This window comes from Chanos chanos, chromosome 8 (assembly GCF_902362185.1).
Source record: "Chanos chanos chromosome 8, fChaCha1.1, whole genome shotgun sequence".
Lineage (NCBI taxonomy): Eukaryota > Metazoa > Chordata > Actinopteri > Gonorynchiformes > Chanidae > Chanos > Chanos chanos.
The window spans coordinates 46702334-46728429 of record NC_044502.1 but is presented as its reverse complement, the minus strand read 5'-3'; the positions used below and the strand labels follow the sequence as shown (position 1 = coordinate 46728429).

Sequence of the window (26096 nt, the reverse complement as noted above, 5' to 3'; positions counted from 1 at the left end):
AGGTCAGGTCAGTCAAAAAAAGTGACCATGTGGCTCAGTCATCCTCCCGCCAAAAAAAAAAAAAAAAGACATGATAAAGGAAAAGCACAAAATTCCGCTGGGTGGTTTTTTTTGAAGGATGGATGTTTTGAGAGATCAGCTCACTGGACAATTTGACACTTAAAAAACAGCAGACCTTCCTCTTGATCGCCAGCACGCCCAGTCCGGCGGTGACTGACAGAAACCAGACGCTGATCTCTCGTAGCCGGGCTCTGAGCTGCCCTGAACATGACTTTTTACATTCTCCTCTGTTTCTCTCTGTCTCATGTATATTCACCATTTTCATTGGTCAAATCCTCTGTGATTGACAGCTTTTTTAGTCCTCTCTCTCAGCATTACACAGAAAGGGATTCACTGACACAGACACAGGGACATTCAAACAGAGGTCAATGCTTTTATACGTGTAACTACTAATCACTAAAGGACACCACAATCTCATGTATAGTTTTATGACTAATGCAAAGATCTTTACATTTTTTTTATACATGTAGCTTTTTTATACATGTTCAAATAAACAAAAACATATGCTGTACACAGTCTTCAAAACTCAAGAGATCAGTTGTGTGTGTGAAATGTGTTGAGCTAGAGGATGCATTAGCAGAGAAGTGGAAAACAGGGAATGTCAGCATGGTCTTCTGCAGAATATGGTCGGATGCCCCCCCCCCCAACCCCAAAGTCAGAATACGGTCGGATGTCCTTGCCAAAGTCAGGAATCAAACTGAAAACCCTCTGGTTTCTGGGTGTTTTCCCAGTAGAAAGAGCAGATTGTTTGGGCAGCTTGGAAGCAGTGTGTGGTTGCATACATTCCGGTTGCTTTAAGATTCCAGTTGCTTTGAGATTCCGTTGGCTTTGAGATTCCAGTTGTCAGATAATCAAATGGATCAGATCATGTCACTCGCCTTTGAATCAGATGTCTGGCTGCCGGGTTTGGGTGTGTGTCACCGGGTTTGGGTGTGTGACGGAGGAAAAATTCTCTGGCTCTATTTTTGTTGTTGTTGTCCCCCTCCCACCCCCCCAAACTAAAGATGTCAGAGCCCCACCAAGGCCTCAAATGGGCCTTGAGACATATTGGACCTGTTTCACTCAGTTATTTAAGCGGTACTTTAATTTTAATCTCTGCATTTAGGCCTGTAAAACATCACAGCTCTCAGGTCCGGTGCCGGACGGGTCAGACCTGACTCTGGCCCGCTTCCCATCTGTGACGTTGTTTGTAGACATGGAATCTGAACTCTAAATGACCTCGACCATGGCTGTATCATCATGTGTTTGTCTCTCATTCTGTGTCTGCCTGGCTTGTGTTGAAATATGACGTGTTTATAGTTTTTGTCATTTTTAAACTATTAATAAATGAATTAGTGTGAGTGGAGACTGATTTGTTGTTTCATTTCTCAGACCTGTCGTTTTAGTTGAGTGTTTGCTATCATATCTGAAAAACTAATCTCTCTGAAATATGACATGCTGGACTCGCTCCCATGTCCTTTAATATAATTTCAATAAATAAAGTTTTTTACCCACATATTTCTCCCAGACCCCCCCCCCCCCAATAAGTTGTAACCAGGGCAGACTTGCTTCATGTCTCTCCTCAGAGACCAGGCTCTGACCTCATCACTGCTGTATAAAGATGAATTCCCATAATAATGTTTACAGAATGGACCATTTGGCTGTGGCACCATGTGCAGCCTGGAGGTCCGTTTCAGAGAGGAACTGTCTGAAGGACCTGTCCAGTACTGGAACCGTCCCTGACCACACAAAGTTTCATGGAAACGTAGAGCAACTTCAGAAACAAATTTCCACCGTTTAAATATCGCAAAGTAATTTTCCACCCTACATTAAACCTTAGTCTGCATGACCCTCAACCGCACTCACGGTTCTTCTCTTCCTCTTCTGTAAAAGATTTTTGTGAACATCACTGAATATTTAATAATTCAAGGTAAGGTCAACAGCCAGCCAAATTCAGCCAGAGTGGTGCCAACACCACCACTGAACAAATCTTAATTTTTCATACATAACAATGTCAAAGCTGTTTCATTTTTCACTCGTAACAATGTCTTGTTTGTGTAGTCACAAGCAAATAAGCTAATGTTCCATGGGGACAAACCTGTCCATCAAAGAATACATCAAAGAGGCAGTCAGTCCAGGTTCTAGTTCCAAACCCAATGTTATTATCTTTGGGTTCTCTGTTCTCTCAACGTCATGTGGTAATGGAACATGGCTCTGGTCTGTGTTTCCCAGTCCTGCTCCTGGAGGCCCCATGGTTCTGCCCGTTTCCCATCTCTCCTTGCTCTGACACACCTGAGTCAGGTAATCAGCCAATGATCAGGAACTGAATCACACACCTGAGTCAGGTAATCAGCCAATGATCAGGAACTGAATCATGTAGTTTGGACCAGGGAGGAGACAAATGCACACAGCTGTGGCTCTGTAGGAGATCCCAGAGTCTTAAGATTAAAGAAACCCGTTCACACAGAAACCCTTCTGTACTCTGACTGGATCTAACTGCTGACTTTACCGCAGAAAAATCTATGATCTATGATCCCAGCACATCAGTCCAATCCAGTGTCAACTGATGTTTCCAAAACCCATACACATTTCTGCATATGTTTAATATCTTAAATTACCCATATTCAAATATGTAACACCCACCAATCTCTTAGTTCTCCTCACAGGCCCTCATCCTGCAGGTCTGACAAAAATGATGATTTTAATTTTTAACCAGTTACAGTCTTGAGTTCGTCTGCATATCAGGGCAACAGTCACGACTGCACTGAAGGACTTGGGCTTCAATAAGCACAGTGGACTTGAACTGGGAGAGAGAGAGCAGGACTGTAGCCCATTCCCAGTATGTCTTAAATCCGGTTTCTCAGCTCTCTGTCGGCTGCATTCGGTCTGTAGCACCCCTCCTCATCTCTCTCTCTCTCTTCCTCTCAAATCTGTTAATGATTTCTTTGCCTTCTCTGTTGAGCACACCAGCTGGAGGTTGGGTGGGGGAGGGGCCATATTTTGGGAGTGTCGAGAGGATGGGGAGGTGTGTGTGTGTGTGTGTGTGTGTGTTTGTATCTGCGTGCCATCACGCGCTCCAGCCGGTGCTGCTTAACTTGCGGTTTGGAGCGCACCTCTGGGTTGGGAGCTTCAGAATTCCAGTGTGCCTTACAGCCGGGCCGCAGAACATCACAGTCCCCACAGTGTTCTGCTAATGAAAGCGCTGGATCACCCCTCCTCCCCCTCCCCCATCAAACCACAGCCAAACATCTGACGCAGCACTGGGAGCACTGGTGACAGTCACTCGATAGGACTGGTTTTTAAGAGTAGGCCTGTCAGCAGCACAGAGGCCAGAGTGCAATCCCAGAGGGAGATTTAAAAAAAGAAAAACTGTTCAAAAAACAAGTCTCATGAATTTTTCATCACGAACTGAAATGATTTTGGTTGCCTTGCGCTGGTTGGGTTCGCACAGTTGAGATGCTATCGTCAACTCTCAGGCAGCCGGACTGCGCAGGAAAGCACGAGGCCAAGATGCGGTGTCCTGAAATCTCAGGCTTCTCTCAATCCCATATTCACCTAACGTTTCCAGCTACGCTAATGTTACTGTCCATTCACAGCTACTGGAATGCACCCCCCCCACCCCCCACCCCCTCCATCTGCAGAGATGTTTTAAAGCAGGAACGAGAAAAAGTAAACTAGTGAAACTTCTCATGCCAGATTGCACAATGAAGTCGTACAACAGACGCGTGGAAACGGCATAAACTACAAGAGGTGAAAGCAGAAGACAGCAGGGAACAAGGTTATTTTTACAAAAACAGTTTATTTCATTTTAAAATGTTTGTACACTCAGTATGACAATGCACCTGACCAGTATTTACAGTGGAGTGGGCGGGGTCTTTTATGGTACATTTAAAAAATTCAAATATTACCAGAGGAAGAGAGAGAGAAATGACACGCCCAGCCCATCTTAACACCCCCTCCCCCAATGACAAGTGTGTGTGCGTGTGTGTGGGTCTGTGAAGTCCTGGTCACTATGGAAACCCAAGAACAGAGTTAATCAGGTAGGTGTTGGGGAGGGAGAGATTCTGTTCACCACCTCCTCCCCACCATCCTGCTTTCCTAGATTCCGTATTTAATTACATGCTATTTACAAGGTAAACGGTGGACTGACCACCTGGATCCTTTTACAAAGTCTTTTTGCTTATTTAAATGCTTTCCAAAAACTATTTCTCAACATATTCACATATAAAGCAATATTATACACTTGTCCGTTTGGAAACAACTCTTTCCTCTTAATGCAGTTTTAATCGATGAGTTGGGGCGAGACGACTGGTGACCTTGAGAAGGGTGGTCAAACCCTGATTAATTACCTCATTAGTGGAGTAGAAGCAAACATCCCCAAATAAGAGTCTCTGACATGCTGCACCCCTGGGTGGCAGATGTAAAGAACGGCGAGGAGAGCAGCCTGCTACGACATCAATGCTACATACCCCGCCCCGCCCACCAGAGCGTCTGAGGCAGGACCGCACCACGAACCACAGGACGCAGTATCTCTGGCCGCTGCTCCACCCCCTCCCCCCCCCCAACCCCACCCCCCCCGAAACGTCTCTCACAGTTCTATAAAATCGCTTAAAACACCGACGACCAGGACTTCCCTCGATCCACAGTTTCACAGAGTCCTTTTTGGGAGAAAGGGGCTTTAAAACAGAACGTGTTTCTAAGGATGAGAACTTTTCCGGTTGCTGCTCCCTCCTCGCTATGCCGCCGTTCCGGGCGATCGGGCTCCGAGGAGGACAAGGTCAAGAGGACACGGTGCGGCGCTAACGTGCTAGCACCCCTCATTCTGCCATCGCGTCTTCGACGTATTCACGTCTCGGAGGTTTCACGTGTACCGTTCCTCCCCCGTCAGCTGGCCAGCACATCATCAGCACCAATACATACTAGCCATAGTCCACAGTAGCACCAGTCACAGAGGGAGCAGCTGTGACAGAGGGAAAAGCCGGTCTTCTGATCCATTTTTCACAATTGGTAACTGTTGCTCTGCCATCTTTGTGACTGGGGAAGTTAATTTTTTTTTCCCCACTTAATTTGGAGGGAGGAGAGGTTAAAAAAAAAAAAAAAGAAAAGGTGACTGAGATGAGGTGTTTTTCTTTTTTTCTTTTTTTTTGAGAAATTGTTAAAACCTTACATGATAAGAAAAAGAGGAACAAACAGTCTAGATAGCACCCCTGCGTGCCAACGTCAACAGGCACGTGAAAACCAGGCTTCAGTAACTTCTCCATGATAACAGTCCGTCTGTGTGTGACGGAAAAACCCAGATTCCACCTCCAGAGCAGCTGCTAGAACAGAATTAAACATCTATAAAAACCAACCTTATTCAAACCAGAGCAAACCCTGCCCAAAAGCGTCATACACTAACTGGTCGACACCTGGGATAACTGAAGTCTACAATAAGACGAAAGGCCAGCGTGCAGTTGGGGGCTCGTCCGGGATTCCGGCGGGACTGGCCGGGGCTTTGGCTGGTGACATGTCTCTGTGGCACAGCTGGGTCTAGTCCATCTCGGTGTCCTCCTTGGGTCGGTACACGGGGCCAAACTTCTGCATGTATTTCTTTATATACTCCTTGGTCTTATGTTTGACATTCTCATTACACTCCAAGTCCTCCGGGTTTTTACACGACTTTAGCTCTTTGTTCATCACACCGTGAGTCAGCTGAGAGAGAGAGAGAGAGAGAGAGAGAGAGAGAGAGAGAGAAGAAAGTGACATGAAGGGGAATGAAGGCCAAACTATCTTTCCGGAGTTGGAGAGTCACACCTAAATTAAGCATTTCCTTTGAAATGTTGCATGTGGCAGCTCTACAGATAAAATAGAGAAATACACAAAGTTCTCCTAGTTCAAGACTTTCAGCTAAGTATAAAATTACCGGTTGTTTCTACCAATTCTTGTGGCTGAACACTGTCGTGTCCATACAGCCAGAGGTCTGTTACAAACAAACGGCATTTTGTCTAAACCAAACTCCACACATCTGGGATTGGGGATTAGCACTGACAATGAGGAAGATCAGAGCCAAAAGGCCTTTTTTTCTGTCTTACACACACACACACACACAGTAGACCAACACTGGAAAAACACTGGACCTTGGAAAAGGTAAAAAACTAAGAAAGACTTTTAAAAAAAATAATATGTTTTGTTTCTTAAGAAAAGGCCAGAAATGGTTTAAAATGTTCATAGCAAATGAAATTTGTTTTCAGAGAAATTAAGTGAAAATAAAATTGCAGCACAATTTCCAAGGTCTTTTTACCACATACTAAAAACATAAATTACAGTTCAATTATTTTAAAAAACTGCAAGTTTCAACTCTAATCCTGTATCCAAGCATAAAATTTTGACATATTTTCTAGCTGAGCTGCAGTATTTGAAAATGGTTTGAGTTCTCCATGAAGCTTGAAACGAGACATTAGTGGAGTAAATTCTAATTCTATTCCTAGATTTCACCCAAATTAAAAACAGCTACAATTAGCTAATACCAGTTACTCATTGTCTTAATCGACACCAATCGTCCTAATAAACATTAAATACTCTCTCACACACACACAGACACACACACACTCTCTATTACCTTCCTGGCCAGGTGTTTGAAGTCCTCTGTGTTTCCAATACGTCCCAGTTTGCAGTCAGGCTTCCGGTATGGGTTAAGGCACTGGACTATGAACTGGGACATCTGGGGGGAAAAGTAAAAAAAACATTTAAAAAAATGTGTAAAACAAATAAAAGTTACAGGCTTGTGTAAGTGTTCAGAATGTTAGGATGTACTGTAGGGGACAAACATTCATACTGATGCAACACAGAGAAAAGGACAGACACCTAGAGAGATATCTAGGCAATCAGGGATAGAAGAAGGAAACTGTCACCTCTTTCCGGAAGACTTCTTTGCTTTTCTTGGCCAGTTCGCTGGAAGTGTCTGCTTCAGCTGTCTTAGTGGAGAACTGTGGACACACGCAAGTCAACAAGAGAACCAGCCAATCAGAGAGGAGAATGACTACACATGATCTCATTACTAACCTGACTGCATGTAGGGCTGAGACAGGCCTGTCAGGAAAACCAGACACTTAAACATGATCCATAGTTTCACTGCTGGAAACTATGGACAGCGAGCAATGGAGAACAAGCAATGTCTCACTGTGCTAAGCTAAAAAGAGTCCTTACACACCAGACAAAGAGATTTGTGCATAGCTTCGTTTCAAGAGCAAGAAACCAAAGAAACCTTAAATAAGTGAATGTAGTTTCCAAAGCCGGGTCTGATTAGCATCAAAGGACAGAGGGAGGGGGAGGGAGAGGGGGAGGGACAGAGAGAGAGAGAGAGAGAGAGAGAGAGAGATTGCCTGAGGGCGACACAGCTGTCTATGGTGAATGATAGGAAAAATGTGGGTGTGGCTAGAGAGAAAGGGACTGCGTGTCTATAACGCTGACGTTTACTGAGCGTTGTTTTAATGTTTCAGTTTGGCTGGTCTTACTCCCCTAAGACAAAGCCTTTCAGAATGACATCTAAAACCCAATGAAAACGGGTTTAACGACACTGAGGAACTCAAAAGCCTCCAGAACATGCATCGGCCCCCCTCTGTTCTCTTATCCAAAAGGACCAAAGCGCGTTCTCGTTCGACATGGGCCACAGCTGCAAATCATTCCTTTCTGCTGCATCTTCAATTAGTCAGAGAGGGAGGCTCAGTCTATGTGCCTGTCTCCCAGTTAACCTCACTGCCTGCACACAGCAGCAAACATCCCAAAATCCAACGGAGCTTCAGCACAGAAATGCAGCAGGAGCAGCTGATAAGCACTGATTACATTATCATAACTCTCGTGGAACCTATGATCTGTTGTCAGGCTATTTTGCTGAGAATCCGACCAGACAATCTGATCTAGGAAAGAGATCTGACTTTGGAGAGAGAGAGAGAGAGACAGACAGACAGACAGACAGAGGAGGGGGTATAGTAACCATAGTAACCTTGGAGGGATTTTCGTCGTATGTCGGTGTGCCCAAGTCCATCTCAGCCTCGTGGTCCACACTAGTGTCATCACTGGCCCCGTCCCAACTAGGCGGGTCCCACTGCGTTTGTCTGAGAGACAGAGAGACAGATCTGTTAAGGGAACCCTCCTGTTTGAAACTGAGTGTCTAGTGCTGGAGATGCTGTTCATACAGAAACCTGTGGTTCGGTTCTTCGCCTTGTGGCAGCAAGGATCATCTAATCATAATCAGGCTTAAGAGAGAGAGAGAGAGAGAGAGAGAGAGAGAGAGAGAGAGAGAGAAGCATTGCTTTTATGAGGCTGTCCTGACCTGGTAATTACATGGTAGTAGTAAATCTTGCCCTCTGGGTCGCGGGCCACCTTCCAGTTAGGGGGGAGGACGATGGTTTTGGGTTTGGGTGGGGATGGAGGAGGCAGGTCCATGATGCTGTTGGGTACCACCAGCTCCTACACACAGACACAGTGAAAAGGACGATCAACTACTCAGAACAGAGATGATAAAATGGGGCTCTGGGGTTCATTTTGGCACAAACGCGTCCAAATAAAACACAGCGTTTTTCCTTTATAAAAAGACAAATGACCAATACGCTTCACAGCTGTACAAACACACACACACCCCCCCCACACACACACCCCCACAGAGAGTGTCACTTTCTTTCCCACACGCATTTACGCTTATTCTGACACTCTGCCGCCCTCTAGTGGCCGCTGGTTTGAAGTGTACCTGTTGCACTGTTTGGGACGTAACGATGGTGGTGACAGTGCCTCCCTGCTGAACCACCACTCCCTGCTGGTGACCTGCATACACCTGCTGACTGTGCAGATAGCTCGCCGTCGGCTCAGTGTACGTCTGTGTGAGCACACACACACACACACACACACACAGGTACACAGACAGACACACAGAACCACACACAGGGTTAGACACTGTGTGAGAGAGCATGTTGACTCTTTGTGATCACATTCTGTGTAGTCTGAGGTGAGGAGAATCTAACCCAGCCAGACGCTGTAGTAGCATTTTCTCTTGTTAGTCCTGATAAGGCTTTTCAGGTCTAAGTCTCTCACTGACAAGTTGGGATTTTGTAATAAAATTGGAAGCAGCCTACAGCTAAGAGTAATTCAAAATTCACCAATGTGAAACATTTTCACCAACACGCACATTTCCAAAAGAGAGAAAGAGAATGGGTGAAATACTTTTTCCTTTGCTAAGCAGTGTGTAGCTGGATGATACTGTAAAGAGTGTGGTCTTTACCAGGATGTGCTGTTACACTGTTGCCATGTAGGAGGACTCTGTTATTACAGTGTTGTCTATAGCCATATTGTGTTGTTACACTGTTGCCATGTAGGAGGACTCTGTTATTACAGTGTTGTCTATAGCCATATTGTGTTGTTACACTGTTGCCATGTAGGAGGACTCTGTTATTACAGTGTTGTCTATAGCCATATTGTGTTGTTACACTGTTGCCATGTAGGAGGACTCTGTTATTACAGTGTTGTTTATAGACATATTGTGTTGTTTATAGACATATTGTGTTGTTACACTGTTGCCATGTAGGAGGACTCTGTTATTACAGTGTTGTTTATAGACATATTGTGTTGTTTATAGACATATTGTGTTGTTACACTGTTGCCATGTAGGAGGACTGTCATTACAGTGTTGTTTATAGCCATATTGTGCTGTTTATTAACAACATAATATGTCTATAGCCATATTGTGCTGTTACACTATTGCCATGTAGGAGGACTCTGTTATTACAGTGTTGTTTATAGACATATTGTGTTGTTTATAGACATATTGTGCTGTTACACTGTTGCCAGAGGAGGACTCTGTTATTACAGTGTTGTTTATAGACATATTGTGTTGTTTATAGACATATTGTGTTGTTTATAGACATATTGTGCTGTTACACTGTTGCCTGTAGGAGGACTGTTATTACAGTGTTGTTTATAGACATATTGTGTTGTTACACTGTTGCCAGAGGAGGACTCTGTTATTACAGTGTTGTTTATAGACATATTGTGTTGTTTATAGACATATTGTGTTGTTTATAGACATATTGTGCTGTTACACTGTTGCCTGTAGGAGGACTGTTATTACAGTGTTGTTTATAGACATATTGTGTTGTTACACTGTTGCCAGAGGAGGACTCTGTTATTACAGTGTTGTTTATAGACATATTGTGTTGTTACACTGTTGCCAGAGGAGGACTCTGTTATTACAGTGTTGTTTACAGACACAGTGTTGTTACAATATTGTCTCTGAAAGAACCTGTAGTTACAATGTTGTATACTACGTGTGTTACAGCGTTACCTGTAATTTCCTACTAAAGTGTTGTGTATAACAGAGAGCACCGTTACAGTGTTCTCTCCTGTTAGAATGTGCTGTTACAGTGTTGTCAGTAAGAACGCGTGTTCTAACAGTGCAGTGTTACCTGTATGACTGGTGTGTTGGCCTGTGGGTAGGCAGCGGGGATGCTGTAGATGGTTTGGCAGGGCTGGCCTGGGTAGTAGATGGCTGTCTGCGGCTGCGCAGTCGTGGAGTACTGCTGTGCCGGCTGAGTCTGCACAGTGACTGTCTGCTGCATGCTGGGTTCCCACAGGGGGGTGTAGGTTTGGGTACCTTGCACCTGCGGGTTTGCCGTTGGCGCGGGGACCGACAGTACAGCGACGCCGGGGTCCTGAGTGGCCACCGCAGGCGGCGCAAACGGCTCCGCGCCCGACGCCAGCTCGAGGGACGCGGGCATGTGAGGCAGGCTGGCAGCAGCTCCTCCCTGAGTGGTGGAGGAGGGAGAGGCTAGCGCGAGGTCCGACAGGATCCGCTGCGGGGGCGTTTGCTCGAAAGGCACAGTAGCAAGGGCAGCGGAGGCGGGACAGAGGGGCTCCACGGCAGGGGTGGGCAGGAGGACTTTCCCCGCGTTTGGGTTGGTGGGGTCCACGTAGGTCTGAATGGGGTAGCCGGGGGGGTAAGCCAAAAAGCCGTGAGGGCTGGAGGAGAAGGCGAGCGGATCGAAGGCCAGCGTCTGGAGCTGCTGCTGCTGCTGCTGTTTCTGGGCCTCCCTCTGTGCCACCTCCTGCTCAAAGAGCTTCCGTCTCTCCTCCGTGGAGAGCTTGTTACGCTCTTTAGTGCGACTCTTCTTCTTACTGTTGCTATTCTCTGCAAACCTGTGGTTGAACATGGAACAGCACGGTGAATATGGACATTTAACGCACTGCGAGGGATCTCAGTGAAAATCTGTCCACACAAAAAGACCTCCAAGATCTCAGACTCTCTGAAGCCGTTTAATTTTTGCTTAATTGATTTAATGTTCTTGGACACTTCTTAACGACCCTGTAGAGCCCCACACAGAGCGGGCCTAGACAGAGATCACAGGCATTTCTGTGTCTATGGACTACTGCCCTCTCACACAGTCAGTTTTATCCCATCAGCCGATTGCCTGCTACACAACAGCTGACCGCACGATAAGGACTGACCTGTGTGTTTGTTTTTGTTTTGCGTCAGAACATGTGCAAACGTAACCTTTTCTGACATCAAAAAGAAAATTTCCACATTTCCCAGTTTCCAATACTGTCCAATATTGTACCACTGTTCTCTAGTGTGTTTATATCCGATCTGATATTGTCACATGTGCCTCTCTGCCAAACCTCTGCTTCCACTTGTGAAATTCTAATTCGTGTTGTTCATAATTAGGTAAATGCTTTATGTTACTTAATGCGTAGACCTGAGGAAGTAAAGTATGAAACTACTATACATCAGCAGAAGTGAGACTGGGAAAATGAACGATGGGAAAAAAGAAAAGATGAATCTCTGAAGTGAAGAATAAGCTGCTGGAGAAGAGAAAGACTCGTTCATCAACCAGCATTCAGCATATCCACTCTCCTCAGCCTCTGCTCCCTCCTCTCACTGCTCCTCCTGACTTCCATATCTAAATAAACATCTAACACACTGGTTTGTCTGCTCCTCCTGACTTCCATATCTAAATAAACATCTAAACACACTGGTTTGTCTGGTCCTCCTAACTTCCATATCTAAATAAACATCTAACACACTGGTTTGTCTGGTCCTCCTAACTTCCATATCTACATAAACATCTAACACACTGGTTTGTCTGCTCCTCCTGACTCACCGGTCTTCATTCCAGCGACTGCTCCTCTCGTACGCAAAGGCAGGAGGTGGAGAAGCAGACGGTCGTCTCCTGCGTCTCTCGCCGCTGCGGAGTGTCGACCTGTCTCCGTCTCTGTCCCTGTCCCAATCCCGGTCTCGTTCCCAGTCACGGTCTCGGTCTCTGTCCTTGTCTCTGTCCCGTTCCCGACTGCCTGAGGCCGCGCGAGGAGTCAGCAGAGCATCCCGATCTCGACTGCGGTCTAACACAACAACGAAAAAAAAAAAACAAAAAAAAACGAAACAAACAGACAGAACAATACAATGTTACAATCTACAATTAGTTCATTTCAACCAGAGGCAGGACATAGCTCATATTGACCATGACAGTTTGGCGCGAGTGCACCGCGTCAGTGACTCGATAACATAACCACAGTGTTATGGTTAACAGCAGCGTGTCCTCCTAACACACATGTTCTACGTTTACACACACAGACTAAAGCAAGACCAGAGCTCTCTATCATAAGCATTCTGTCCATGCTAACCTCTCAGCACATTCTCAGAAGTATCTTTGCAGAATATAATTCGAAACCCGTGACTACGTAAAATGTCAAGTTCCCATCAAAATCCTGGGGAGAGTAATACAGATACAGACAACGAAAAGCTCTACCGTTGGCGTCTTTCTCCACTTGACTCTTCTTGGGTATCCTGTACACCTCCTGCAAAAGAGAGAAAATATTCCATTTGCAAAAACACACTCCCATCCTTCCATTCCAAAACACACTCCCATCCTTCCATTCCAAACACAGAAAAAAGACAATTCTCAAGAGGCTACAAATGTTTAAGCGCTCGCAGCATCAGGGCCTGACGAAATTCTTCCATATGATGTTAAATCTCTTGACAAGTGTTTTTTTTTTTCCAGGTGTGTGGACCACTGATTTAAATAGCTATGTCCCCAGAAAGGCAGTTCTAATTACGCCTAGGCCCATCTGGGTCATCGCTCCCCACGGCTGCCACGGTTACGATATTAACCTGAACAAACGAATCGGCTGGTGGCCCCACTGCAGTTTTTAATCTGTTCTAGCATCGTGGTGCAGGATTCTCCTCTTCTGACATGAGTCTGAGTTTTGTTTTAAGTCTGTGTAGGTATCAGCAGACTGTCTGTTCACATGGGTGATCAAACTAGCTGTACTGAATAGGGATGTAACGACACACTCAGCTAACGGTTCGATTCGATTCACAATGCTACGTTTACGGTTCGATTCTTCCACGATATTTTTAAGAAAAACAATTGAACTGACACTGGAATGAAAACATTGGATTTATTTTTGATGCATTAACAATGCTGAACTATTGTTGTCTTTTTGTACCATTACACCAAAAGTGACGACAGAGGAATTCTTTGAAAGCTAGACAAAAATAAATAGTCTTCAGACATAAAATATGGTCCCATGTCTTAAGCGATAAACACTCCTATGGATCTGGTGATATCTTGTGCTCTTGCACATGTATCAGGCAACAAGGACGCAAAACTTTTTTTCAAGAGAAGTTTGGACTTTAAGCGCTTTCTTTCTCACATCCCCTGACCGGAGTTTGTTGTTGTGGTGGTGTTATAGATAGTGGATCATATTCGTGGTATTAGCAGTAGCGTAGCTGATAGTTTTCCTAAGGTGCATACCGTCTTCGTTTTGTCAGTTAATTTGTCGCTGTTCTCCTGCTAAATGATAGGAAGCCAAAATGTTACCACACTTCTGATTTCTGATTTAAAGGAGGATGGTGCATCCTGGACTTCAGTCACACTCATTATGTTTCACGCTGACGCCTCTAGTCTGCTCCTGAAACCTCTCCTGTCTGTCTATGACTGAAACAGGTAAAACGTGAGGCCTCGACTGGAATGCTAGAAGCGTGACGTATGACTTTGTGCACTGGTAACACAAATAACGATACAGGTGACTACTACCATTTTCTATTTTTATTTACTATCGCTGATGAATTCATATGACGCGTGTCGCCCACTTATGCGTACTGTCACATTTCTGCACCGCGATGTATCGTGCTATGATGTATCGTTACACCCCTAGTATTGAAATATCCTGCTCTGCTCTCTACCCACTTGGAACATTAGTTGGGAAATGGCCACTCAGGCTGCTCACCTTACCAACCCTCCACACTGCCAACAGTGCTTAAAAAACACCCACTCACCATAAACATGCCATTACTTATTTAACATTCGACGTGTGTCAAATCTATCTGAGGCCAATAACATAACTCTAATATCAATGGGTATCGCTCATCTGATCTGATCCAGCACATGGAGGGCGGAGGATTTTTGGGGAGCCCCTCGCCTTACCTTGAGGTCTTTCCAGCTTTCCAGCAGACGCGCGGCCATGTCGCTGATATCCGCAGCCCTGACCTGAGGCTCCTGGCTTCTCTCGCTCTCCACATCAGACACGCCCTCCTCTTCATCCTGGGAGGGCGTTCCCACGGCAACGCCTTCCGCCTGGGGTGCGGAGGAGCCCACTGCCGTGACATCCGTGGTGAGAGCCGCTGAAGTCTCGGCAGCGGCCGGAGTGACCTCGGATGGAGTGTTTTCCGTAGGGGTGATGCTGGATACTGGAGGAGTGGTCTCCTTGGAGAGGGTGGAAGACTCCGACGAGGCGGCTTCCGTGTTAGCAACAGTCGAATCGGAAGGTGTGCTTTCCATAGGAACGCTGGGGAGTTCTGAGGCTGTGTTACCCGTGGGAAAAGCAGAGGGTTCAGAGGACTCGTTCTCTGGAGAGGACGAAGGTCCAGAAGACTCTGTGCTCTCCTCAGAGGTTTGTGGAACAGGAGTTTCCTGGACTGAGGGCAGCTCCTCCACAGAAATGCTGTCCTCAGCTTTGACCTCAGTGGCAGCAGAGAACTGTTCTGTAGTAGAGGCCTCCGTTTGACTGGGCTCTGCCTGACATGCTGAGCTATCCAGCTCTACTGATTCATCAGAGACGGGCGTCGTCTCATCAGCCACCTTCTCACCAGCCTGGCTTGGCTGGGACTCGTCTAAGGGACCAGGTCGCTCCTGAACAGCCTGCTCCTCTGACCTCTCCTCCAAACTCTTTCCAGTCTCCTCAGACTCAGTCTTGACCTCGCTGCTGTCCGTAGCCTCTGACGTCTCTCTGTTCACCTCCATCTGTTCAGCCACGCCTCCAACCACTGCAGCTTCACCCGCCTCCGCCTTTACCTGTTCACCAACGGTCGTCTCTGTCTGTGAGCCGTCGTCCTCCATCTCCTCCTCCTCTTCGTCCTCCTCGTCTTCCTCCTTTCCGTCCGAAGCTTTGCTGGCGTCTGAGAGGGCGCTGTCCAGGCTGTTCTCACTGATGATCTTCAGACGCCGATACACCGCCCGTTTTGGAGTTTCGCTGTCCAGCTCTGGCACCAGTTTGGCTGGGGGGCCGTCGGGGGTGTTGAGGGGCGTCTGGGCACGGGAGGTGCTCTCGCTGGAATAGCCGTCCTGTTCGGGAGCCTGGGGAAGAGGCCTGTTCTGAGCCCAGCGCTGGATGAACTGCAGCACACGACTCTCCTCAAGCATGTTCTTGGTGGAAATTGGCAGAACTGCCAAAGCTTTCATGATCTGTGCAGAGGGTCAACACGGGATGTTTTAAAACCACATGTGAGACAGAGAGAGAGAGAAAAGTAGAGAGGGAGAGTGTGTGTGTGTGCATGCGTGTGTGTGTGTGTGTGTGTGTTTGGCGTGTTGATACCTCCAGCTGAAGCTTGATGTTGTTGACAGAGTTGCCTTTTGCCTCTGAAAGCTCAACCATAAATATCCAGAGCAACGAGAGGCCATGGTGATCCAGAAACTGCTTCAGGCAAGAGGGATTCTGGGTATTCTGTGCACATATAACACAGTTATTTAAGTCATGCAAGTTCAGCTTCCATGAACCTTTCAAAGAATGTTTTGTGTTGAATCAGGCGTGACGGTGCAACTTAAACACACATTCACCATTCAAACACAAATGATAGATTTTACAGGACATGAAAATGCACTTTTCCCATATTAGCGGTGGGGCCACTGCACACCTGAATGAGTTTGACACAGGTGAGTCTCTGTTCCATGGTCTCCACGCGCACCATGAGGCGACAGAGGGAGATCACCTCCTTTTCGTCCGACAGTCCCTCCCCGTTCTCCAGCAGAGCCTCCAGCTCCTCATCCACCTGCATTAGAGAGCGATCAAAAACTGTACCCCAAGGAATCCAACAAAACGCAGGCAAACCGGCATACTGTAATGTGTTCACACTACAGAGTGATAGAAAATACAGGCAAATTGCCATGGCACTGAAACACGAATCACACGTGGCAAAAATTTCAATGATATTGAAAGGGCCCCTGGTCTAAAATTAGATTAGCTCGGATTTTCAAAGCTGTTATTTGGGGATCAGAGGAGCCAGCATTGGTCTCAAAGCAATTAGTGTGTAACAAGCACAAAGCTGACCCAAATTCAGTTACGAGTCCACTCCGAGAACACAGCTGCTTTCAGCAGATAAAAGCGGTTTCACAGATAGCGCGGCTCTACACAGGCAAGGTGTTAATGGACACTGCATAAATAACCAGCCCCACTACTGATGAATTAAAATGAAACAAACAAACAAACAAAAAAAAAACCTACAACAAATGAGAATGAACTGAAGCCAAATCAAAGCCCAACTGAGTTTGCAGAAGCTGCCAAACGGTTTAGAGTTTCAGTAAAGTGGGTCTTCTCTCAGCTGAATATTTCGTTTGGCAAACAGGTTTCAGCTCGAGTCAGTTAATGTATTGGGGTAATTTCCGTTGGAAGGCCTAACGCGCTGAACCTGTTTGATGACACTCACCGTGGTGAGGGCGCTGACAGTGTCCTTTTTCCGAGAACGCTCTTTCTTCATCTTACCCCCAGCCGCCCGTACACTGACCCGATTCTCCCCTCCCAGGAAACCCCGACAGCTGGGAGTGCCACACAAACACCTCTGGGCCTCTTTCCTGATGGATGAATGCAAGACACCACACGATTAACTGAAAGGCCAAGCTGGGGGAAGATGTAGGTGATGCTAGCTTATGCCCAGACACCGAGGCGCTGGATGAGAGGGTTAAATGCTTACCCGTATCTCTGGAACTGATAATCGAAAGTGAGTTCTGTTCCAGCCTTCACAGCTTTGGTGGTGAAGAAGCCAACCCTGAGCTGACCATTCACAGTCCACTAAGAAAACATGGATACGGTGAGAAGAGTTTTAAACAAAACAAAACAACAACAACAACAACAACAAGAAAAACTGACAGTAAGAACTGCCAGCACAAATGTTGTACTGATCAAGATTTTACCGAAATCAAAACAACTATGAATGACAAGGCCAAATGGTCCAGCTATGGCTCATACCTTCTGGGTCTCACAGTTGGGCTCACAGCTGTGGTTCATGAAGCGTGAGCAGTTGCCCTTGAGTGTGGCGTCAATGATCTGTAGACACAAAGAAGTGAGCCATTTCTCTTCACACGCTAAGTGTTAGCCAACACCAACACACAGACCAACACATGGTACAGACCAACAAAACCCAGTGTCAGGCAGGTCAGAGTTTTAATGGCTGGGGACCAACTCACTTCATTGTTTTTTAATGCCATAAAATAGTAGTGGATGTTCTTGCTACGGGCGTATTCCTTCACTCTAGACTTGAATTCCCGGTGATCCAGAACCTCCCCACAGTATTCCAGCACAAATGTGTTCCTGAAACGGCAACACAAAAAAAGAGAGACTTTTTTGTTAAGCCCTACAAACCGACAGTTTTCATTTATATTGGTAGGCGATTCCTCAACGTTAGCTGAGGTCAGATGTTTTTGTGGTGAAACCGAGTCTTACGGTGGCAGGTCCTTGGCCGCCCGTAGGCCCCAGCCCTTGTTTTCAGTCAGAATGACTTCAAATTCAGCATGTTGTTTCATCTGGAAGCGTCGGTTTGAGCAGTAACTTCCATTCAAACACCGTGATGAGCTGCAGAGGTGTGAGGAACAGAACAGAACATTGTCTTAACCTCGCTAACACAGAGATGGGGTCAAATCACAAACAACCAGCAGTCTGGTCAGCATCCAAGTTTCCACAGTACACAGTGCATTGTCCACTTGAACCATACAAACAAAGCATTCAGTCTCATTCTCGGCACTTACTTAGCACGGAACATGTTCACACACACTTCTTAATCGTTACTTCACACACTATCAAGTGTAAAGTTTGGAAGGGCACAAACCATTCGATCATCAGCAGACGGTTCAGGCAGTCGTCACCACAGGCCATCATTCCCCTGGCCCGCTCCTCCCTCGAGAGCACTGCACACTCACACTGCATTCGCTTGATGTCCCGATGAGACTTGTTCTTCTTACTGTCAGAGGGCGGAAACAGTTTCAATAAAACGCCATGTGACAGACTACACGGGTCTGTGCAATATTTACTGCTTTAAAAGACTGCTTAAATCGACTGGCTAAATCTAAGGACTGAGAAGTTTACTGGCAGCCTACTCTTGCTTTAATCTCTTAGAATGATGATAACAGTAAGCAAGCATTTTCCCCAAACAGACCAGAGAGTAAAAGTTACAATGCCTCAAGTACGGCGAATGTGACACTAAATTCATGGACATGGTGTTATAGCTCCAATAGATAAATGCTTATTGAGCGAGAAAGGAGATAGTCACCGTTCAGTCAGATACATGTTCTCCTCAATAAGGTCAAAGTAAGGTGGCATCTTCTTCATTTTAGCCTTCTCCTTCCACACAACAGGATCTAAGAAATCGTCAAGGCTCAGCAGTGGCCTCTCTTCCTCTTCTGATTGGCCCGAGGTCTCCTTAGAGGTTTTCGAGTCCCTGGAGGCTTCACACTCTTCCATGCGCTCTCTTTTGTTGGCAAGTCCTGGCTCTGCTTCATTGTCAGAGTCTGACTCGATCTCCGGACGTCTCTTCTTGGGTGGACCTCTTCCCTTATGGGGCTTTAGCAGCTCCTCTCTTCGAGCTTCTGTGGCAGCGAAATGTTCTGGGGCGGCACCTGCAAAGCTGCAGTTACTGCTTATTTCATGGGCCTGGACAAATGTGGACGAGGCGGGGGGCTCGTTAGACGGAGCAGCAACATGTTTGACTCCCCCCGTCCTTCTCTCATAGTCCTCCCCATGGTCATTGGTCAGAGAATCAGGGTGGATCTGGCCCACTGAATCGTGGTAAGGCACTGGCACATAAACTGGTCTGTTCACATGGGAAGCAGCAGGCTGGGTCCAGTGACCATTGCCTTGCCTATATACATGGTCAAACTGAACGCTGCCAGACTGTGCTGGGTGTAGCACAGTGGCATGACTGCTGTCTGGTTGCTGGAAGGTGCTGCTGGGTTGCTCTGGTTGGTTGAAGTCTACACCCTGACTAAAGGCATCCTGGCTGTTGAAGTGCTCTAGGATGGAAAAGTTTCCATATGGTTTCCACCCATCCTTTCGACTGTGCCAGCTATCTGGCTTGTCATAGCGACGACCCATGTCAGTCTCATTTAGACGTGGGGCTTGCTCTTGGTTTACTGGTCCACACATCTTTGGTCTTTCATGGGCACTGTTTTTTCTATCCGTGTGATGAGGCAATGCATTGGTAGCCTCTGAGTGACTGGTACTGTCCACCATGTTGCTTTGAGACTGGTAGGTCATACCAGCAGTAGAAACTGAGTGATGTTTTCCACAAGTGCTAGGTGCAACGCCTTGCTTTTTACTACCCTCAGAGAGCACCGTCGATGGTGCACCATGTCTAGACTGAGAAGATGAAGTTTCCCTGTTCATAGCTTTACTTCCATCATCTGCGTGGTTGCTCCTTGAAGGACTTCCTGAAGTCTCAAGTTGATCCTTTGATTCTAAGGTTAAGTTGGACTTCTTTGGCACGACTACCACCGAATGCAGCCGTTTCATAGAAACTGTCCCATCATCAGAGTCAGATTCAGAGTCTTCACTCTCACTGTCCTCACTGTGACACCTACTGTCAGGGTTGTCAGACACTGGTACTTCAGACTGTCTGGGTTTTTGGGATTCATCCAAATTCTCATCAATCTGATTTAGTGTAAAATCATTAGGGCCAGTTGGACAACTGAATTTCACAGAATCTGTTGCAATTTCATTACTATTTGTTTTCACATCTAAATGGCAACTGCTAAATTCACCAGTGCGCTGTGTTTTGAGGTCAAACGGCTCAGTATGGGCTCCACTACTTCTTCCAGGTGACTTTGCTATTGACAAATCACCTTTCTGCACCTCCACAATTTTTTTGGAATGTGTTTCAGCATCCTGTTTGAAATTGTTTTTCTTCAGGCATGGGTCCTCAAAGCATGGGTCACTGTTAAACTCTATTCTCTTGACTGAGATCACCTTCTTCACAGGGGGTGTGGCGTCACGATTGACCCTCTTCTGAAGGCTGTCCGTTTCAGAAGTATCTTGTCCAACAATATCCCAACGAGATTTCTTCATGCTGCTTTTTCTCACAGACCCAGCGTTACACGGATCATTGTTCAGATTCAGTTGCTCGGCATTCTGAACTTTGCACGAAGAGCCAACGGTTGGGGTGAGGTTTGTGCATGATGGCCTGTTAGTAACTTCTCCAATGGAATGCATGGGATTAGCGTTCAGCTTCAAGTGTTCACCAGATTGCGATTCTTTCACAGAAAGTGTTCCTGACTGTGATCCAAATGAATCCTGACAGGGTGTTAAGTCTGGATGAGCTGGCTCATCCAAGCCAGATGATGCTTTATGTTCACTAGTACTGACATGTGCTACATTAACTTGCTCTGCAGTATAACCCGTATCGTTTTGGACAGGAATCATCTTGTGCTGCCCTTCTAGATGAAGCTCTGAAGACACTTTGTCAATTTTACTTGAGGCAATATTTTCACATAAATGACTGCCACTATGGGAAGTCTTACTATCTGCAGAATGATGACCAGTAGCTTCTGGTGAAACAACCATTTGTCTGGTTACTCGGCCTGGCTGAGGCACAAATGGGACCGCTTCATTGTATTTCTTCAGTGTCTCAAAGGCTGAGCTGGTATCATTGTCATTTGTGTCTTTGACAAGGTTACTATAATCTGTCTTTTCACTCTGATCTTCCTGGTACTGCCTTTTGATTAAACTGTCTAAAGGAGGTTCTTGCTGGTTGTGTTGGAGGGAAGATTCTAGAGGTTTCACATTAGATTTGCCAAGGCCATGCGTTGGTCCTTGCTCAGTGGTTGGATGCCTGTGTCCTTCCATTTCTTTCTGGCTACTAACAACATGCTGAGTGGCAGCTTCTACTTTCACAGACTCCCGCTGGGAAAAATCTTTGCCTGAGCTTGGATGTGTTTGTTTCTTAGATGGACTGCCACCTGCTGATTGTCTGTCTGCTCCAGGGACGCTCTCTATCAACTTTGAATCCACGTGGTCCTTTTTTGAGGAGGAGCTGCAGGATCCAGAGGACTTGTCGGAGCCTTGCGATCGTGACGTTCTTTTGTGCTCTTCATCAGAGTCAGAACTCCCACTGCTTTTCTGGGTCTTTTTCTCAGATGACAGTAAAACGGCAACTGGGCTAGAATTAGTTGATTTAGCATTTGCATCTGATTTTGGGCGAGCGTTCAGTTTTCTGTGGACAGAGTCAGCCTCAGGAGAACTCCTTCTACTGGGCTCTGTGTCGGCAGTTCGCCCGCTGGATCTCTCAGACTTTGAATATTGCGTTCTCTTGTCTGATTCGGACGAACGTGAAGAGGATTCTTTAGATTTTGAGTCCCTGTGAGATTTGGAATAAGACGAGGATTTTGAATCTCTTTGTGAGCTGGAGTGAGTGGATGTTCTGCTTGAATCGCTGCCGCGGGTTCGCGTCCTTCTGTGGTCATCCTCAGAATCAGAGCTGTCCCGGGATCTGCCATCTGTTCGAGAGCGCGAGCTTCTTCTTTCGCGATGAAGAGGGCTCCTATGTGACCTCCGCTCAGAGTCGTGATAATGTGACCTATCTGACCTTGATTCTCTATCACTTCTTGATCTCTCAGATCTGGAGTATGACGAACTAGTTCGAGAACCTCGAGATCTAGACCGTGATCGACTCCTTGATCTTCTCCTGTCTCTATCAGAACGAGAAGACCGCGAGGACGTATGCCTGGAGTCACGTTCTGACTTTGAGCGACTGGAAATCCTATCATCCTTTTCGTCCCTCTTCTCAGATCGGGATGACTTTTCCATCTCCTCTACTTTGGAACCAGAAGATGTCCTTTTTGTATCCTTGTGCCTATTGTTGTCAGATTTAGAAAGGTTCTTGGGATCACTGGACTTATGACTGGAAGACGTCTGTACTGAATCTCCATCAGATTCTGAACTAGGAAGTATACTATCTGATTGGGACTGGACCTTTTTGTGGTCATCATGGTCCGTGGTGCTGGAGCTACCTTTATTTTCTTTCCCAATATGGGAATAATCAACTGGCCCCTTAAGGCGCGAGTCTTGTTTCACCTCGAGTTTTTCCTCTGTGCAAACATTTTCAGAGGGGCCATCACTGACAATGTTCTGAGGAGTTTTAAGTGTTGAGGTTTCAGTTTCAATTCTAGCTAGAGATCTGATAAAAACTTCCTGCTCAGTAGAAGGTTCCTCTGGAACAGCACCAACTGTAGAACATTCCTCCGGGACAGACACGCTGAGAATTTGCTTCTTGAAGTGCATTCTTCCCAGGTCCACTTTGCATTTAGGGAGCAAGGAGACTGACGGCTGGTGTGTCTGGGACTCAGCCATGACTGGCCCTCCCACAGGTGCATCTACTTCTTCATTTGTGCCCTCAGTAAACTGTCCGACCAAATCCACGGTGGGTGAGGTCACAGACAGTGTAGGTGACGAGAGTTCGTTCTGAGTTTTTTCTGGGCTTGGGGGAGATAGGAATACGTTCTGTCGTGGTTTTGTCTTTATCTGGTTTAGGCTGAAGGAGACCTTCTGTCGCCCCTGCTCCTCCAGATTCACCTTGGTCTTGGTGCCCTTGGGCAGAAGACGGTTTGACAAGACAACCCTTGGAGCAAGGCTTTTGAATATGACTTGCTTCGGGAGGCTTTCAACATTAATCTAGGCAGAAAAGACAGGGAAAAAAAAAAAACCAGGAGAGATTTATTACTAGCATGGACTGACATTTGTTGAGCTGTTATTCATTGTCTTAAGCAGCTGATCAAGAGTAAAGAAATCCAGCAAATGAACATTCGACAACCGACGTTAGACTTACCGAACCATCATGCGCTTCTTCCCTGTGGCCAAAGAAGGTCGACATGCAAGGAATAGGGAAAAAGAACACAGGTCATTTTTAACTTAATACACATCCGACAAAATCTTGGGTTGTTAAACTTGGACAAATGTATATACACATGTTGGACAGCGAAGAGAACTGGTTACTTTATGAGGTGCAAATTTGGTCTCGATCTCTGTGAATGGAGTATTGATCAGACATCTCACTTGAAGCCTGATTTCCTCAACGTGAAGCAAGATAACTCCTGGAGTTAATTACATTTTGAAACTGAGAACCTCTATTGGGGATTAAAATTAGTACCAGATTAGGTGTAATTCTATCCAGAGAAATCACCCCAAAGGTTTCCGTATAAGAATCAATGTGTCGGGAGAAAAGAGAATGAAAAAGGAAAAAGAAAAAAAGACTGCCCAACATCTGTAGATAGGTTGCAGTCCATGGGCAATGGGGAAATGTGTTATATTTAGTCTTTTTTGCAGTTACAGCACTTGGATAACACAGGCTTTGAACTAAAAGAGAACAGCGCCGTTGTCGTTTTCTGAAGGAGAAAAAATAAGGCTGCTAGGCAACAACTGGGTTACATGCCCCTCTGGGACTCCTTTTTTCCCTTTGACCTTCATAGTGGTACCACCACAATGATGGCGTTACAAAAAGGAAGGGAACTGTTTTTTTTCCCTCCGTCATTATCACTGCACTGGTAGATCAGATCTCTTGCCTTTTCCATTCATGTACTGATATCGGTCACTCCAGCTTCACTGTGACCATTCAGCTGCATTGTACTGACACACCTGTTATTTTCTGCTGTGCCTATATAACACCCTCACCAAAGATACACTTTTGTCTACAACCTACATGAAAAAGAAACTGTTGTCATAGAGTGCAGAGCTAATAACTTGCTGTATCAGCAAATAGTTGCAATTTGACTAAAAACTTGACTGCCTGCACGTCTTTGACCTTACTGGAATGAACTCATTCATGGAAGACATTAGTTCTGAACTGAATGGTAAAAATACAGTTTCAGTCATCTGGGGTTTACCACCCCCCCCCCCCTTGCACTGTCTTGGTCCAGTGGAATGTGTACCTACTTCCCTTGTTCAATCTGTTTGAGGTTTACTGATTCCATGGCAACCAACACTTCAACAGTAACACGGGCGCTGCCAAATTAACCAACCTCAAATAGTCTAGAACACACAATCACAGGGAGAACCGGAAATGTCACTTCGACACGCAACATCTCAGAAGAACCCTGACATAGGGCATACTGAGTTAAGCCTACAGATGAGACAGTTTGGGTCCAGAGCAGCAGGTGAGACAGAAAGAATGAAATCTGACAGTTTCTATTGAAGCAGGTGGAGCAGATTTAGGTGGAACGACACTCTGGGATAATCATAAGTTCTAAAACGGCAGCTTGCTCTGTACTATTTATATCCCGTGAGCTCAGTTATCTGAAATTCCTTTTGAGAGACAACCAATTCATCCCCTTGAACAGGAGGCCCAAGTATTAGAATTCCACGGAAAGTGACTTCCCATTCCAGCATCAAAGACAGCGTGATGTCATCACAAGCCAAACATACATAAAACTATGCCAAAATTTGGCCAGCTGTTATTTAAATTGATTGGCTAATGCAGTTCTACTCTCAGTGAGGGGTGAGTTCCCACTCAGTAGCTTTCACACACTGGACTCTGAGACTACAGTGTCAACTGCCTAGCCCGTTACAGTGCTCCTAATCCAGGAAATGTCCACAGATGCTAAGCATATTTAATAGACTAAATGAAGAGACTGACATTTTCGCACATAATATGTTCCTCTTCAATATGACTGCTTCACATTGTTCATTAAATGTGCATCCGAGTGCTCTGGCTTAGGTTAGTGTCATTAGTAGTGTTCTGGGTGAGAGTATTTACATGTACTGCTGACTGCACTATCCAACGCATTTTCCCTTCATTTGCATAGCTGGGCTGAAGCATGCTTGGAGCACTCTTTTTTCAGTTACTTCCTTAGCAAACTCACATTTAGAAAATGCACATTCACAATTCTTTGGGGCGAAGAATTTGACTACATGTGTATCAGCCAACCATAATTAATGACTGGACAAGCATGGTGCCTAGTTTAGAACTTACAGAGGTAATTCACAGCACAATCCAAGAGTAAATGAACTTCAGAATTGTAGAAAATCCCTTAAACCGGACAGAATCTTGCACTCGGTCATCAATAATACTCAGCTCTGAATATTTTATGCCTCTGGAGCAAGAGTGGTTTTAGGGTGTGACGGCAGTGTGTGAAAATAGCTTTAATCAATACAAAGTTGTTCAGCAGTATTTGAGACAAGTACCTGAGCTCAGAGTTCACCACCGCATCCATTTTGAGGCAGGTCTGGCAAGAGCAGCTCGGCTGAGGGTGGGGGGGTGGGGAGTGGGGGAGCTGCTTCAGTAGAGCAAACAGACTCAGAGCTGCAAGCCCTCCAAAGTGAGGTCACACCTGAGAATGAAAGAGATTGGTCCAGCTTTGTACTCCGCTTACAAACACACTGATTCAGTGGTACTGAGGTAGACATGAGAAAGGTAAAAATAAGAGATGTCCATCCTTTAAACTTAACAGTGTGAAGAAAAAAAAAATCAGTAGCGGACTCAGCAAATAGTAGCAGAAAGAAACTGACAATTTGTGAGAGAAGAGGGTACTGTCCTCTATTAACAGAAGAAATGATCCAAATTT

The 26096-nt window shown here is 45.8% G+C and overlaps 1 protein-coding gene across 1 annotated transcript; it reads right to left on the bottom strand.

The window, feature by feature from the left end:
• Nucleotides 1–5230: 5230 nt before the first annotated feature.
• On the bottom strand, nucleotides 5231–25767 carry setd2 (SET domain containing 2, histone lysine methyltransferase). Its single transcript, XM_030783265.1, has 21 exons — nucleotides 25717–25767; nucleotides 23366–23387; nucleotides 18821–23211; nucleotides 18380–18511; nucleotides 17998–18126; nucleotides 17742–17865; nucleotides 17524–17601; nucleotides 17249–17346; nucleotides 16985–17129; nucleotides 16196–16330; nucleotides 15877–16005; nucleotides 14490–15746; nucleotides 12810–12858; nucleotides 12165–12402; nucleotides 10473–11202; nucleotides 8765–8890; nucleotides 8351–8487; nucleotides 8021–8132; nucleotides 6930–7004; nucleotides 6638–6739; nucleotides 5231–5730 (listed from the first exon to the last, which is right to left on the bottom strand). The coding sequence occupies exons 1-21, from the start codon at nucleotides 25743–25745 to the stop codon at nucleotides 5569–5571; spliced, it is 8400 nt and encodes a 2799-aa protein (XP_030639125.1). The 5' UTR covers nucleotides 25746–25767; the 3' UTR covers nucleotides 5231–5568.
• Nucleotides 25768–26096: the final 329 nt, after the last annotated feature.